This window comes from Pelodiscus sinensis, chromosome 2 (assembly GCF_049634645.1).
Source record: "Pelodiscus sinensis isolate JC-2024 chromosome 2, ASM4963464v1, whole genome shotgun sequence".
NCBI classification, from domain to species: Eukaryota; Metazoa; Chordata; order Testudines; family Trionychidae; genus Pelodiscus; species Pelodiscus sinensis.
This window is the reverse complement of record NC_134712.1, coordinates 197185286-197202849: the sequence shown is the minus strand read 5'-3', so window position 1 is coordinate 197202849 and position 17564 is coordinate 197185286. Positions and strand designations below refer to the sequence as shown.

The window sequence follows — 17564 nt, the reverse complement described above, 5'->3', positions numbered from 1 at the left end:
ACTGGTGAGCATCACCATTTCCGGGTGATGCCTACTGGTTATGGTTAACCAGTGGGGGGCGGGAGCAGCCTCTTCCCTGCCATGACCTGGGGGCAGGTTCAACCTCACACGGCCCATTGTTGGGGTGGTGGTGCTCCAGCCAAGCCAGAGCAGTCCCTGCCCATAGTGGGGGAGGAGGGGAGGAGAGGGCGGCTGCTCCATCCTGATCATGGTGGGCAGGGGAGCTGCTCCTGTTATAACTAATTAAACGGGATGTTACATTCCTAAATCTATATCCAGGTCTTTGGCACAATTTGGAAAATTAAGACACAATTAGGCCCTGTCTTCAAAATAAGACCGTTCTTTTGGAACCAAATCCTCCCTTTTCACCTATCGTTTTATTGTATTTTAGGTGGAAAAATAGCAGATTTCCATTATATTTGTCGAAGTAGTTCCATTGGCTACTTTGGAGGACAATATGAAACATTTGAATTTTAAAAAGATGAATTAGATCTGCTATACGAGAGACTCGCTAAAGTGAATTGAACATGTATTATAACAGTAACAGGAGTGCTGGAATGGCATTAGAGAACTGTGATGGCTATAGAGCCATTTTCATCCTGGAAGTTAGGTCACTATTTTGCTAATAATAGGCAAACGGATTGGATTTTTTTAGGAACTTTCATGGAAAATGACTAGACTGGCATTGGTGAATAAGCAGATGAGTATGTTGTGGTTTCAGACACTTTAGAACATGAGGTTATCACCTGCTATTTTCCTCACTACAGTTGTTTGACTGAAACCACAGTCAAATTAAAAATACTGCTGAACAATGAGAGATTCCCCCCCTCCCCTTCACAGTAATTTTTACCATTTTAAAGATAACCATTTCCATGGCAGATATTCTACTTAGGAGTACAAGTGTAGTCCCTGCATTACTACTTCATGCTGTTTATACTTTCTCAGAGACCGAGTGCTTTTGCTCTCAAACTTTGTACATAGCACCTGTTTTGCCATTTATCAACGAATGAAATAGGCAGCAGAAGCAAACCATAAGAATGTTTCTTGCATTTGCTTCAGTTCCTTTTGCAATATATTCTCTCCCTTTTGACTAATTATATCAAGAACTCTCCTGATACCTTCAGTGTTCAGTGGCTATGTAGACGTTAGTTTTTTCTCCTACATAGTTCCCACCATTGCCAACACCAGTGTAGCTCCACCAGGGGAAGCAGCTGTGATTGCTAGTGTGTAAAAGCCACCTGAATTGTGTCCATTATGTCATGCAGATGCATCCCAATGTGCCTGGAATGAGGGCCAGATTAAGGGCGGGGGGCTAGCCGGGCAGCTGCCCGGAGCGCCAACCTATGGGGGGCGCCTGATTGAAGTGATAAGGGGCGCCACGTACTCGGGGGCAGGGCCGCGCATACGCCAGGCGCACAGTGCCCCTTACTACTTCAGTGAGGCGCCCCCATAGGTTGGCGCCCGGGGGCAGGGCCGTACATGTGCTGCACGCCCGAGAGCGCAGCGCCCCTTATGTCAATCAGGTGCCGCACACCCAGGGCTGGGGCCGCACATGCGCCGCACGCCCGCTGCCCGGGACACAAGTATGGCTTGGTCCGGCACTGGCTGGAATGCTCCCTTTCTAGACAACATGGTAGTAATAATGTCACTGGTTCCTTGTTTTTCTCAGCAGTGGGGCTGTGCCAATCTTTGCAATGGAGAGAAATATTTTTAGATGAAAAGAATAGTATAGACATTTCTTGGAGCCAAGTCACTAATACTGAACATTTCATATATCTTAGGAAATGCTGTACATTTTTCTTTCTCTTCCATTTACAGTAAACTTCTGATAATCCGGCACCTTTAGGACCCGGGGGTGCCGGATTATCAGATATGCCGGATTATCAGAAGGGGGGGCTATAAGGGGTCTGGGGTGGGGTGGGGGGATGCCACCTCAGACCCCTCATAGCCCCCTCTTCCGATAGTCCAGCTCTGCCCCAGGCATCCCCGATTCAGCCGCTGCTGGACAGTTTCAACAGCGGCTGAATCGGGGACGCCTGTGGCAGAGCAGCTGGGGTGTTGCCGGGTTGGTCCGGTAGCGCTGCCCCTCAGCGCTGCAAGACCAACCTGGCAGCACCGCAGCTGCTCTTGGGGATGCCTGGGACAGAGGCTGGGAATTTAACTATTAAAACAGATATCAACAGAAGACTATTATATTGACTATTTTTTTGTTTTGGCTCCCACCCGTGGGCTGCGTGTTGAACCTCACGTAAACCCAAACTGCACTGTGGGCCGCAAACAAACAGGGCGTGGGCTACGTGTTGAGTAGCCCTGAGTTAAACAATATTTAACATCCCTAGTTCACACTATGTTCATTAAAATGGTATAATGAGCTGTGTTTTGAATTAGCTCTTTGCTACACTTCCTCATAGAAAACTAGGTTTATAATAAGCTATACCACAGTTACTCATCTACATAACCACCACAGAACCCAGTTCTTATTTTGTTAGGTATACAAATAGAATATGAAATACATTCTACATTATATTATATAATACATAAAATATATTAACGTACATTCTGTAAAACAATATACAACTAGACTGTCTAGCTGGTGTACTATTGCCCTACTGAGAGATCAAAGAGGTTAAGGATGAATTAAAAATTGGGCATAAAATGGTTGGGGTGTTGGTTTGGGGGTATTTGGAGACTGAGTAATAGAATCTTTTGAGAGAGAACATGTAGGTGTCACACCATAGCACCTGTTAGTGAATATTCATTACAGGCAGTCCCCGGGTTACGTACAAGATAGGGACTGTAGGTTTGTTCTTAAGTTGAATCTGTATGTAAGTCGGAACTGGCATCCAGATTCAGCCGCTGTTGAAACTGATCAGTTTCAACAGCGGCTGAATCTGGACACCAGTTCTGATTTACATACAGGTTCAACTTAAGAATCCCAGGCGTCCCCAAGTCAGCTGCTGCTGAAACTGATCAGCAGCTGATTCCAGGAAGCCCGGGGCAGAGCAACTCTGCCTCGGGCTTCCTGTAGTCAGCCGCTGGTCAGTTTCAGCAGCGGCTAACTTGGGGACGCCTGGGGCAGAGCAGCTCGGGTGCTGCTGGGTTGGTCCAGTAGCGCGGCCACTCCTTGGCGCTACTGGACCAACCCAGCAGCACCCCAGCTGCTCTGCCCCAGGCGTCCTGATTCAGCCACTGCTGAAACTGATCAGCAGCGGCTGAATCAGGACTCCTGGGGCAGAGCAGCTGGGGTGCTGCCGGGTTGGTCCAGTAGCGCCAAGGAGCGGTGCTGCGGGACCAACCGGCAGCGCCCCACCTGCTCTACCACAGGCCCCGGGCTTTGCTCCACGTCTCCCTGGTCTGCTGGGGGAGCCAGCAGACCAGGGAGACGCTGAGCAAAGCGGCGGAGGACCCGGGGCCGGACCCGCACCCGCACCCGCGGCCGCTTCCAGATCAGCTGGAAGCGCCGCGGGACCGGTCCCGGGTCCTCCGCCGCTTTGCTCCCCGTCTCCCTGGTCTGCTGGCTCCCCCAGCAGACCAGGGAGACGGGGAGCAGCTTTTCTCGCCCCGGAGGAGGCGGGCGGTGGGACCAGGCGTCCCGCTGCTCCAGTCCTCCGGGGCGAGAAAATCCCCGTTCGTAACTGCGGATCCGACGTAAGTCCGATCCACTTAACTCGGGGACTGCCTGTATTTACCCAAAATGGTCAATACTCTGGAACAACAGATTTTGCAAGTAACATTTTACTTGCAAGACTTTTTTGATCTGTTGCAAAGGGAGGGGGAGTTACATTATTTCCCAATAAACTTTAATTTGGGGAACGTATGTATAAGGAAGTGTTATGACCAGATGATTATGAAGGGTAAAGGAAAGGAGTCAAAGATCAGATTGCAAGAAGACTTCAATTCCTTTTGCCTACAGTTTTGGAAGCCTTTAGGGGGAAGTGAGAACAGTAACCCAGTTCCTGATGAAGACCTTTTCTTTCAGCTAGCTGAAGCTATGCATTTGGGAGATGAGGGAAGAGAGAACAGCTTGTTGGAGAAGAGTAAAAATGTACATATCATTAAAATGGAGCAGGGAGCTAGACGGGTGAGGAGCAAATGAAAAACTCAAACAGAAGACAAAACAAGATTAAGAAACAGAAAATCTATCAGGAGAAGAGCAAAATGTAGGCATGGGGAGGAAGACACACAGACAGTAAAATACGATTTGACTGGAGATTGAAAATGCAGTGTAGACACTGGGGCTGAGTTGTGAACTTTTCTCCTGTCTGGTCTTTATATATTGAGTTCTTCTGTTCTGGAGAGAGAACACTGCTCCAACCTCCACCCCCAATTCTCCTAGTGCATCTTCCAGCTGTGTGATGTTTTTCCAGTTTAAAACTGTGGTTACCCCAGAGGTGATATGTCTTCAAACCTAAGAGCCAGATCCTGAACTGGCTAATATCATTATCATAGGTCTGTTGACTTCAGTGAAGCTGTGCCAGTTTACACTGCTGAGAATCTGGCCATTAGGTTATGGTCTCTGATGCTCTGCATTGTGTCACTGACACCTGTGTAGAATGCTGCCAAATCAGAATAATCGTGTGTTACAGACAGTTTGTGCTGCTGTTAAAAGCTGCACAAGATGCTGGGCAATGGAGAATCAGGTGCTGAATGTTTGTCTGGTGCTGAAAGAGGGAATGGAATTACCATGAAACAATTTTTCCACGTGGTGAATTATTTAATCCAGACCACAAATGTGCCTCTGCCGCACATGATGCACAACTGCCATGTCAGTCTGTAGACCTCTTTTCCTCTCATAGCATCCACTTGTTTAACTAGTTAGCAGTTTGGCGCTGGGGGTATATAGATGTGCATGGTTTGGGGGCAGAAAGGAATTCAGCTGAAGAATAAAGAAGTCTTTTCTGGTATCTGCGGATTGGGGATAGAAATATTTTTCAGAACTCTGTGTGTCAGTACTTTTGGTTTCTGAAAAGTGTAAATTTTTATAAGTTCAGAATTCTAGGCCAGACCTTCAGCAAATGTCACTCAGTGTGGCTCTCTATTGAACTACAGATTGAACCTCTCTGGTCCGGCAACATCGATGGTCTGGCATGATTTTAGTTAGCTGGATGCCCACTTATAATGGGTGTGGCCAAGTTTCCTGTGGTCCTATAAAGTTTGTTTACAGCCACCATTCCTCAGTGTTCTGTGCTGTAATTTAGCTCTAATTTTTCCCTTACATGTTTAAGAGACCTAGTAAGCAGTGGAAGTGTTGGTATTGCTGCTATACAAAATTGACCTCCCATAATTTGTCAAATTCTCTGGTTCGGCACTAGTCAGGTCCCAAGGGTGCTAGACGAACGAGAGAGGTTCAACCTGTAAAAATCACATCAACTGATAGTCTAGCCTTCTCTATGCAAAATATGTATTTTTTCTAAATAGACCATTGCATTTTTAACACCACTTACTTCTAAGATAAGTTCATGATTGTCAGTAACTCTGTTCCTCTTCCCAGAATTGTTTCACTTACCTGCAGAGTTGATGCAATTATCTGCTTCCTGTTTTTTCTCCCACTCCTCAAAAGTACAGCTTAAAGGGATTTTTTTTCTTTATTTATATATGTGATTTAGAGCATTTCTAAAGCATTTCCAATGGACTCAAGTATCCATTCTCTGTCTTGAAGGCTTCTCTAGCTTTGTTTTTTTTCTTCTGATTTTTACTAAATTGATAGGAAGAATCAGTGCAATCCCTTAGTATGGATGAAATCAAAGTGGTATTTACAGAGGTGTTTATATCAGCATACCTTGTGTTGGTGCAAACACTATTATATGCACTTTTATACCAGTATAACCACTTACACTAGAGACTAAGGCAGTGGGGGCAACCTCCAGCCCACTGGAGTTCTTCCTGTGGCCTGCAGCCCCCAACTGCTGCCCTCCCGCACACACCTCTTGCACAGTGGGGTACTGGAGCCCAACACTTGCTCCCTCTCCCTCCCAGCATTTTCAGACACACAAATCAGCTGATTCATGTTCTGTCCCTGCCCCTCCCCCTCCTTCCCAGGCTTAGAATGTGGCAAATCAGCTGTTCTTGGCACTCCAGCTCTGGGAGGGAGGGAGAGGAAGGAGTGAGGACAGAGCACAAATCAGCAGATTTATGGTGCTCTGAAAGTGCTGTAGGGTGGGGGAGACGCAAGTGTTGGGCTCCAGTGCTGCAGTGCACAAGATGAGTATTGGGGAGGGGCTTCACAGACCTCATGCAGCCCACTGAGATAGAGGGCCACTCACCTGACCCACTTCCTAATTGTGGTTGCCTATTGCTAGACTAGATGAAAGCATTGCAAAAACTTCCATAAACACGCTGCTAAATATTTGTATTTTAAAGGAACTACTTTAATATTCACATATGATTTTAGGGTTTGCTATACCAGTTTCCCTGATGTGATGTAGGATCTACCAGAAATGTTAAGTGAGAGTGTTGGCATTTCTTCAGTCTCCCACAGCTATTATTAACAGTAGAAGCAAAATGCAGGACAATGTAGCACTTTAAAGACTAACAAGATGGTTTATTAGATGATGAGCTTTCGTGGGCCAGACCCACTTCCTCAGATCAAATAGTGGAAGAAAGTAGTCACAACCATATATACCAAAGGATACAATTAAAAAAATGAACAAATATGAAAAGGACAAATCACATTGCAGAACAGAAGGGGGATGCGGGGGGGTGGGAAGGGGGAGGAAACCCCGCATCCCCCTTCTGTTCTGCAATGTGATTTGTCCTTTTCATATTTGTTCATTTTTTTAATTGTATCCTTTGGTATATATGGTTGTGACTACTTTCTTCCACTATTTGATCTGAGGAAGTGGGTCTGGCCCACGAAAGCTCATCATCTAATAAACCATCTTGTTAGTCTTTAAAGTGCTACATTGTCCTGCACTTTGCTTCAACTACCCCAGACTAACACGGCTACATTTCTATCATTATTAACAGTACTTATTTATAGTGTAGTATTGTCCAAAGACCCCTGTCCTAACTGAGATTCCATTCTGCTGGGCACTCTCTGTACATTGGATTACATCATAGTCCATTCCACAAACCAGCCAAGGAAGTTGAGGGGGGCATGTGTCCCTTATTCCCTGAGGACAATGCACTGTACTGCCACTTTCTGTGTGCAGGGAGAAATGGGCTCTAAAGAGCCATTAGACGTTCAGGCGGATAGGCAAGGGGGAAAGAGACTATATCATCACAGGTTTGTTGACTTTGGTGGAGCTGTGCCAGTTTACACAGCTGATAATATAGCCGTAAGTTTAAGGTCTCTGATTCTCTGCATTGTGCCATGGACACCCATGTAAAATGCTACCAAGGCAGTATAGTGGTATGATGCATCCCATTTGCACTGGTATTAGAATTTGTGGTGCATCAGGGAGCATGTGCTGTGACAGGTGGCTGTAGACATCCCTCCACAGAGCACCTGTGAGAGAAACTGACTTTACAAAGCATAATCTGTCCTTGTGCTAGGGATGTTAGATATCATGTAACTGAACAGTTGTGTAACCACATGAAATCTTAGTGGTTACTTGACTATTCGATAGCCCCAGGAGGCTGGAGCCAATACGCACAGGGTGGGGGATAGAAGGGAGACTGCTGCAAAGCAGCCTCTGTCCACAGTGAGCCTAGACCTGCCACAGACTGAGGCTTTTCTGTGACAGCAGCAGTCCTTGTCCACTGAGGGCCCAAGTTCCCTGCAAACAAAGGCTGCTCCATGGACAGAGAATGCTGCTTGTATCAGAGGCAGCAGTGCAGGGTGGCAGGTGGGAGCCGGTCCATCAGGGGAGCCAGTTCAAAAGCCAGCTTCTGACGCAGACCTGCTACCTGCTGCCCTGTGTTGCTCCCTCTGAGATGGGTGGCAGCAGTGGGGGAGTCTGAGCTCCCCGCAAACAGAGACTGTTGCTGTGGAGTAGCCTCTGTCTGCATGGAGCTTGGACCCCCAGCGAAACAGGGGCTGCTACTGCTGTGGAAAAGCCTCTGTCCAGGGCAGATCCAGGCTTGTTGTGGACAGATGCTGCTCTGTCGGATGTGGAGCAGCCTTTGTCTATGGGGAGCTAGGGCCCGCCATGGACAGAGGCTGCTTTGCGGCAGTCTCCCGTGTCCCTCCCGGCTCTCCGCATGTATTGGCTTCAGCCTACCCCACCCCCTTCCCGCGCTGCTGCCTCTCTATCAGAGGCAGCAGCATGGGGTTGGGGGAGAGGGGGATGTGGATCTGGTGCATGTGGGGAGCTGGCTTTTAATTCAGCTCCTCACAAGTACCATTCCCGCTCTCCCACGCTGCCTCTGTGAGGCAGCAAGAGCAGAGGAAGCGTGAGCAGGCAACATTAATCGATAAGCCTAGGCTTATCGGTTAATCATGTAGTCATCTACACGATGACATTGCTACCTTGTGCTGCTCTGGAGCAGCCAGTGATGTGTTGCTCCTTACTCTGGTGTGGATCGCAAAGATATGATCTCTAGCTCATACGAAAGAGACAATCCCGGCCTCTTTGAGCGGGTGTTAAGCATTTATAGATCTTAATTTCTGAGATCTTGATTGTGAAAATATTGATTTTTTTAAAAGAAAAATTATAGAGTGATGAAGAAATGTAGACTTTTTTTCTAATAAAATATAATAATCATGTGTTCTATACCATGGGCTATTTGTAGAGCCTCTTATGTAATGGAATGGGAGTTGTTTGAAAAAAATAGCTGCACAAGTATTTTTAATCTGTAATTTACAAGTTAGCTAATCAGTTTGTTGTCACTCAGATCACTGAGTCCCCATGAATATAGTGTGTTGAAAAATCTACAATATTATTTAATTTGAAAATGTCCCTTTTGGTCTAGCTGTGTGGCAAGGAGTTTCCCGGACATGTACTGTAGTTCAGATGATTCATTGCTTTTTGCTTCCCCTTTTAAGGGATTGCAACATTCAATAAAACAGTGGTTCAGCTGAACACCGTCATTAGTGAAAAAACAAAGCAATCAAAGCAAAGCAATCAGAGTTCTTCTAAAATTAATTGATTTATTATGCATTTGCAGGAATTTGTAACTGTCCTCGTACGGGACCCTAGGATCCAGAAGGAAGATTCTTGGCATTCATATGTGGACTATGAGATATTCATTCATGTAAGTATAAAGGCAACACGGTAAAAATACTTTGCACTTATGTAGCACTTATGTTCTATTCAAGGCTGTGATCACTTCAGATATTGTAATAAGTTTAGCCTTACAGTACTAGCAGATATTATGCTTCTTTTACAGATGTGGAAACAAAGTAATGGATCAAGTGACTTGCCAATAGTCTTGTAACAGAATTGGGAGTTCAATCATGATATACAGTTTCCCACATATGTGTTTGAGTTAGGATGCTCTGTCCTCTGATGGACACTGTTCATGTTTCTATTTCTTAACAAAAGACTGCTATGGCAGACTATGCATGGTCACTAGTCTGTTCATAGAAACAAAAATCATTGGATTTAAAGCTTTTGTGTTTGTGCAATTCTGTTTTCAATGAATAATCCAATTACTTGCTTCATAAGCAAAATTCCCAAAGTTGTTTTATCTACCAAGCTATAATTGTCATAATTGTGTACATTTCAATGTATCTAGCTAGACATTTACATTGTGCCTAATCTGTGTATCTGGGTACTTAAAGTGTTTTTTCAATGCTTATAATATTAGAGTACTGCATTCTAAGAAGGATACATATGAAATTGTGATTGTAACATTTCTTAAGTCTGCCATACATTTCATTCAATTCAGTATTGCTGATTAGTCTTCCATTAGCATATTTTTGGGTGAAATGTAGAAGGGATCATAATAATTTCCTCAGTCTAGATCCTGAGATTGTTACTCGCAGTATGAAAAATATCTTCCATCCTCTCATGTTGGCAAGATGACTGGACTCAACCTATTACTGTTTGGACTTTAAAGCACCCCCTGCAATATTGACTACCAGAGAGACATGGATCACTCTGGTAGAAAAAATTTGTCTCACACGGAGGTTGAACTTTGGGGCGGCCATTGTTGCAAAGTTGACAAGAAGTTGGTAATGTGGACAGAGTGGATGCATAAGAGGACAATTTGGGTGTCTCAGTTGATCTCAGAGGTTCAGTTCTGCCATTCCAAGCACTCCAACCTTATCTTGTCCATCTGCATTCCATTACCTGCAGTACAAGCATCTCTTGAAGGACATATTTGGTCCTGTTATGCTGGAAGCACCAAAGATTCCAGAATTATTGTAGATATTGTGAGTGCTTCATAGTTCACCTAACTAGTTATAGCTTGTTACAATTTTTTGGCGCCAAAAACCTTAATTTTAGATTGCTTGTGACAAGCAATGAAGAGATTTGTAAATATTCTTGAATCTTAGCCAATGGAGAAATGCCATGCAAAGCATTAAAAATGTTATCATGTGCATACCATTCAGGTTAATCCAACAGAAAATCGTTAGTTTATACTGGTCCCTGCACAGATTACATGGCATGAGCCTTACCAAAAGAAACTGCTGTTGATGTGGGTTTCCCAATGTGCAGATGTGGGTCTCCCGACTCGCAGGATACAATCCTTTTGACTAGAAGTAGGCAGAAGAATGATGTGATAATGGATATCTCTTTAAAAATGACTTCCCAGGACTGTGTTGTGGGGATATATCCCATCAGCTTGGAAACTCTCAATTTCGTGGAAAACTTGCTTCTCTACAGCAGTGCTGGTAGCTAAAGAACTCTCATTGTTTAGGTGGCAGAGCAGGCTGCCTCCAGGGTTAGAAACTTGGCTCAACAACTTGGCTAATTTGGCAGCTAAAAAGCAGGTAACATTTTTAAGAAGAGGGACCTCATACAGATGGGGTCAGATGTTTTAGGAGTTTTTTTATTAATTCATAGCAGACGGAAACTGAGATAATGCTCTCATCTGCTTCCCTGTTTTGTTCCCTCTCTTTTTCCTATTCTTTTTTTTTGGGGGGGAAAATATAAATTTAAAAAAAAATCTCACATGTTTAGTCAGCTATCGATGTGAGTTTGAGAGCATAAAGTCATGTGACTGCTAAATAAACCATGAGCCTGTCAGCACTTATTACTTGTGTGTAGGTGGAAATCATCCCTCTGTAAGGGCAAACAGGCAAATAACTGGTAACTAAGGGCGAGGTCCTTATATCTGCTTTTTCCCTATGTAGCAAGTATTCATGCTGGTCCTAGTGATTTAACTGGGACTGTGCACTGAAGGAAGTATATGTTCAGGAGTGAGTGCTTCAGGATCATGACCAGAGCTATTTAAAAAAACCAGATTTTTTTGTGTGCAAATATTGGAGTTTTCCGTTGGAAATAATTTTGACCAACTTTTTGATCTGCTATAATTGATGTCTTCATCATAGTCATTCTTTGCTTTCAAAACAAAATGAAGAAAAATAAGTTCCTGGAGCCCAGAGAAGTTAGAAACTGGTCCTGATCTGGTTCAAAATAACACTGTTTATACAGATCTTGTATTGAACTAAATAGGAATCAGTCCTTTAGTTTTCAGAAACAGAACTCTCAGTACATTTTTTGGGGGTATCAAATATCTATGCTGCTTTCTTAAGACTTAAGGATTTACAAGTAAAGCGATTCTCATTTCCCAACAGACAAATAGCATGTGCTTTACAAGGAAAACAACTTGTGTTAGACGACGCTTTCGAGAATTTGTATGGCTTCGGCAGAAACTTCAGAAGAATGCTGTGCTAATGTGAGTAACACTTCTATTAAACTTCCATCACATGAAAGTTTAATACTCTGCAAATGACACACACACAAGGGTAGGATTTTTGTCTGTTGTGAGCTGTTACTACACAATCATATAAATTAGAGTTGGGAAAGTCTTTACTCCATATACCTCCAACCCTACTAGTGTAAGGTTGGTCTCCACCATATAGCTTCTAGTGCTTTGCAGGCAGGTATACATGATAATTAAAAACCCCACAGCTGACCTGACCTCTGGGACTCAAAAATTGCTGTGTAGATGTTCAGGCTCAGGCTAGAACCATCACAGGGTCCCGGAGCTTTGGTTCCAGCCTAAGCCTGAATGTTTACACAGCAATTTTTCAACTGAGAGCCCAAGTCAGTTGACACAAGCCTCATGTTTTTATTACTGTGTAGACATACCCTGCCTGGTCTGGAATTACACTCTCAAGCAATGGGGTTTCCACCTTTATCTTTTGGTAACTATTCACAAAACTAGTAATGCTTTAAACATCTAATCTTATATTTTGTTAAATACAAGTTTGAACAGCTAGTATTTTTGATAAACAATTAAAGATAATAGAAATGTAATTTTTTCTGAACCAGTTGTTAATCCATGGAATCTAGGTGTCTATATACCTAGAGTCTCATCATATCTTTATCACTGGGGTATCTGAGTACCTCCCAAAATGATAGTGTGTACACAAAGATCAATTTTTCTCTCTCCATTCAGCAGAGACTGGAATAGCTTTATATTTACAAGGTGGTTATTTTGATTTTGTTTTTTTGCTTTTGCCTGATGATGTAATTATCTTCCTAAAAATTAAATTTTTGTTGACAATTCACCTGATTTTATTGGAAACCTACCCATTTTTTCCCTCCTCGTCTCAAAATCCCAGCCCTTGGAGTTAGGTGATTATGTGAAATTTTCAGATTTCATTTAAAAAATTAGTAAATTTCTATCTCTCATGTCTTCAGGGAAAAGCTTGAAAATGTGACAACCCCCCCCCCCCCCAAGGAAAAACCAGAAAGTAAATTGAAAGAACCCCAAATTCCTTACTTTTAAAATTTCATGATTTTTAAGTTAAGCTCATGATTTGTTGGAACCTAACGAATGCTTACGTTTGCATAAACTTTTTTTCTTCACTTTTTTTTGTTTTAACTCTATATTTTATTTTTTAAAGCCAATTACCTGAACTTCCATCTAAAAGTCCCTTTTTTAATATGAATAATCCCCATCATGTGGACCATCGTCGACAGGGTCTACAAGAATTTCTTGAAAAGTAAGTACTGCGTGTTAGCGTGTTTTTTTATTGTTTAATGAAGTTGCTAATTTGCTGTATTAACATAGCTCATCTCCGGTACATGAGAGCCATCTTGTGGCAAGCATTATATATTGCCCTTTTAGATTTCCTGTCTCTCATTGACATGTTTTCCTATATACTACTTCAGCTGAACTGTTGCAATAGAATTGCACCTGAAGTTCTGCATATTTCAGTCTGTTGATTGGAAATGGGCATTTTTAAAGCATCACAATGTTTAAATTATTTTGTGGCATTATTTTGATTGAAAATACTCTTCTGGCAAAATCTGTTAGCTTTCAAGAACGCACTAGCACTGGTTTACAATGGTGAGGAAACCAGATTTGAGACCATTCTAGCAAACTTTGTTTAAACAGTGGCTTGGGGAAACTCTCTGCAATGAGGAATCTGATAAAAATATCCCTCTAGTGTTATGGCTGGTTCAGTTGGGGCTGTGGTTAACACCTATGCTGGTGTCCCTTAGAGTAGATAAGGCACTCTCAGAGTGTGCCTCGTTTTTGCCACCATACCAAATAAGCTTGATTCCAGCAGGCATAACTAAAACAATGGTCAAAATAGTCTTCCCCCAGCACCAACGCTCCTTCAGCTGAACTGCTGATAACACCAGAAGAAAAATTTTGGATAAATTTCCCCAGTGTAGACTTGGACAATAGAACCAGACTTTGCCACCTCTTGCACGGGTATCCCAGAGGACTAGCGGGGAAGGTGGGCTGGTGCCCACAGCAAGGATTTAGCCCCATGCACTCACCTGCAGCAGCAAGGGAAGTAGATCGACATGGCCCTAGCTTGCTCCACTCCTCCAGCTGCATAACTCGGGGGAGGGGCAGAACTGCCCCCACATTCACCTGCAGGAAGAAGAGCGAGGCGGCCAGAGGAGCAGAATGAGCTAGGCCTGCATTGTTCCTCTTCTTCCACTGCTGCTGGTGAGTATGAGCAGGCTGGACCCCTGCTTACAGGTGCTTCCCCACTCCCCCAGGCCACATTGATTGGGGGACGAAGTGGGGCGGGGTGGAGCAAGGACAAGGAAGAGGCATGGAATGGGAAGAGCACGGGCAGGGAGAGGTGGGGCTTGGGTTTCACAGGGATGATCCCAGCCCTTCCCTGGGCTGGGGGGGGGGGGGGGGGGTCACATGACTAGTGTTCCACCCCTGTGTGTCCCCCTCACCAGTTGCCCCTGCCAGGTGCTTTATGGAGGAGGTCAGTATTTTACAGATGGTGAAACTGAGGCACAGAGACCTGCCTAAAATGATTGAACATCTAGCTGTAGAGCTGGGAATAGAACTTAGGTCACATGAGTCGTGGTGCATTTCTAGCCAGTAGATCAGCCTTGATAGAACTCCTGTTATTAACAACATGTTGGTACCATCTAGTGGATTTTTCTACCATTTGTAAAATGCCCCACTATTGCTAGCACTGGTGCGGTTCCATTCCCTGTGGCAGTGATGGGAGCACTAGTGAAGTCAGGCTGCTTCCAGGTGACAGCTATTTAACCATGATTTTGTTTAGAGCTGCTTTGAGCGTGGTTAGATGACATGAGGGTTAGAACGCCAGTGTCCTTAGCACTTACTAGCTTGGCGCTGTGCCAGTAGTAACAGAGGCAGGAATTTTTAAGCACATTACCATGCCTTTGGCACATGTTTTTCCTGGCTGGCATCACATAGCTTTAAGCAAAGTCCCCTTTGCTCCCGCTGAGTAGAGCAAGGGAAAATCTGTGTTAGCAATGTGCTCTTACTGGGAACAGGGTGTGTGTCTATAGTGACCCCATTAGTCATTTCAGCAACAGTCTTATCTGTTCCTGCCCAGAATCATATCTAGTTGTTATTGGCCTGGACTTTAGTTATGATGCTGCTGGAGGGTAATGATACTAATACAAAAAGCAGAGGAGGATTTAGGGATTTCTCCTCAACCTCAGTGATTAAAAACAGCTCAAGAGTAGGGAATACTGATAGGCCGAAGAAAGCCTGTGGTTGTTCACATACCCATGTCTGAGCTCTCAGTCTTTTCTCTGCTGTGGTGGGATCATTGTTACTTTTAAAGATACTCTAATTTTAAAACGAAACTTGTAGAAATGGTTGTCAGCCCAGATTGCCCGACAGTAACTTATTACAGCACCCAAAATATTTCCACCCAGTAGTTTCCAGAAATGGCATTAAAATAAAGATGTACTTTCATTCAGCTGTAGTTTAACTGAGTCTTGTGATAGGAGAATGTTGAGCATTTCAATTCAAGGCCATTGCTCCAAGAACATTAAAATGATTAGTATTGAATGCATCTAAGTTTTTAAATGTTTTCTCCCCCTGCTCTAGCAAAGCTTTAGATGTTTGTGCTTCATTGCTGCATGAAAGGTGCCACCATTCTTCCAAACATGCTCAGCCAAAGAGGAAAGCTAAACTTGAAAGGAGTTTTAAAAATGCATAGTTGTGCTAGGATGAATTGGCGTAGCATTGACATGATGTGGTGCTGCCCTCTGATGGCTGGAATGTCAGATGTCCCTGTTTGTAGTAAGGTTCTTTCCATTAGCTGAACTAGGATGCTACTCCAGATGCCTCTGGCTTGGAAATTGTGGTTTTTTTTCCCCTTATTTTTGGAACAAAATGTTGTGACTTTTTTCCCCCTGAAGCTGCATTTATGTGACTTATTGACAAGCATGAGATCTGCATTATTCCAGCCCTGGATAACTGCAGATTTTTTTAATATGACACATGCTCCATCCATTTAAAATAGTCACACTGACATATGGTTAGACGGGTCTTTCAGATTCCTCTACCTTGATATTATGTACATTTATGGACTTTTTTTTGACATTGCTTAGTACATTAGATTTAAATTTTGGGCCCCTCAGTGCCTATAGCACAGAGCCCTCACCAGCTGCCCAGGGCTGCCATGTTGTCCATCTGTAAATGACTTCTCCCTGATGGAGACAGAACATCCTTTGAGGCAGCAAGGTAGCACTTACACAGATGCTCATCCATTATGCATCCCCATGCAGCAATTTGGTGCCTCTTATGTTTTGGGGGAGCAGTAGGGAAAATCAGTTGCAGAGAAACTGAATGGGATCCTACAGACCAAAACAGTAAAAGTGAGCTGTTAGCCAGGACAAGGCGACGGATGTCTGTTAGGCAGTATGACACACAGTCCCCTAATGAGCATTTGCTTATGGGAGTGAGCAGAACAGAGATCCAAAGCCAATCAGTTTGAGGAAGATGTGCCCATGAGTAAAATTTTCAAAAACTGTTCATTGACTCTTGGCTTCCTAAGTGTCTTTTGAAAAAAGGGACTTGAGCTCCTCAATCAATTCATCACTTTTGAAAATATAACCCACCATCCCCTAGCTCTTTTCTATTTTTCCTACATCCCATTTCTGTGTGAGAGTTACTGCAGCAGCTCCAAGGGCAGCCAAAGGAGACAGGAGTGAGGATTAAGCATGTTACCTGTCGTATAATTGAATAGTTGTGTAACCACACAAAATACCGGTTACACAACTATTCGATAGTCCCCAGGGGCAGCCAGTACATTCTTGGCCCCACTCCTAGGGAGCCCCTTTCCTTCCCTGGACTGCTGCCTCGGTATAAGAGGCAGCAGTGCAGGGTGGCAGATGGGAGTTAGTCCACCAGGGGAGCCAGTTTAAAAAAAACATGTAGACCGGCTGCCTGCTGCGTTGTGGCCTCTGATACAGAGGCAACAGCACGGGGTGGCAGCAGCCACTGTTCTTGGTGGTGGTTCAAGCTCCCCACGGACAGAAGCTGCCCTGGGAGATGCAGAGCAGCCGCTGTCAATGGGGAGCTCAGACCTCTCCTTCCCGTGGACAGTGGCTACTACCACGCATTAGCCTCTGCCCACAGCAGACCTGATAGAGGCAGCAGGGTAGGGGGGCAGGGCAGGCAGCACCATGGAGCTTGTACTGGAGGGGAACCGGCTGTTAAGCCGGCTCCTCCCTAGCACCCTCTCCTGCTTTCCCCCTCCCTTGCTGCCTCTGATACAGATCCAGCAAGATGGGGCAGAAATGCGAGTAGTTGACAAGATTAACCAATACGTTTAGGCTTAATCTTTCAGTCAACTACTCGTTGACATCCCTAGTGAGTATTTGTGGAGGGCTGTTAGGGAAAAGAGGCTCACTTTGCCGATCCCCACTCTTGATGCATTCTGTACAACCCACCTGGAGAATGGATGTGGAGCTCTGTTGTTTCCTACTACCACACGCCATCCCCTGGATTAGTTAGCTCTGTGAACAGCCAGTTACTTAGATATCTGGGGTTTCAGCAGCTTTTCCTTCTACATAAACTAGGGCCAGGATTTGGCCTGTAGTTTGAAACAGAAGTAAAGCATTGTAGTTCATTCTGGAAGCTGGGGTTGGATGAATCTGGCTTTATCCTATATTCCCTGGACTGATCCTGCTTGTCCTGTGGGCAATCATTATTTTGATTGACAAAAGAGCTATAGAACTTGATCCTTGTTACTGTTAAGATTGGTGTTTGAGAACTTTGCCTGCATTAGCGAGATGTCAGTTTGCTGATTTTCAATA

At 44.2% G+C, this 17564-nt stretch overlaps 1 protein-coding gene across 3 annotated transcripts in view; it reads left to right on the top strand.

The window, feature by feature from the left end:
• SNX10 (sorting nexin 10) overlaps window positions 1-17564 on the top strand; it is a 57931-nt gene that overhangs the window by 29925 nt on the left and 10442 nt on the right. For all 3 annotated transcript variants that reach the window (XM_075922176.1, XM_075922175.1, XM_075922174.1), the window contains exons 3-5: window positions 9049-9135; window positions 11627-11727; window positions 12905-13003. In XM_075922176.1, coding sequence (XP_075778291.1) covers window positions 9049-9135; window positions 11627-11727; window positions 12905-13003 — 287 coding nt within the window. The remainder of the gene's footprint in view (window positions 1-9048; window positions 9136-11626; window positions 11728-12904; window positions 13004-17564) is intronic.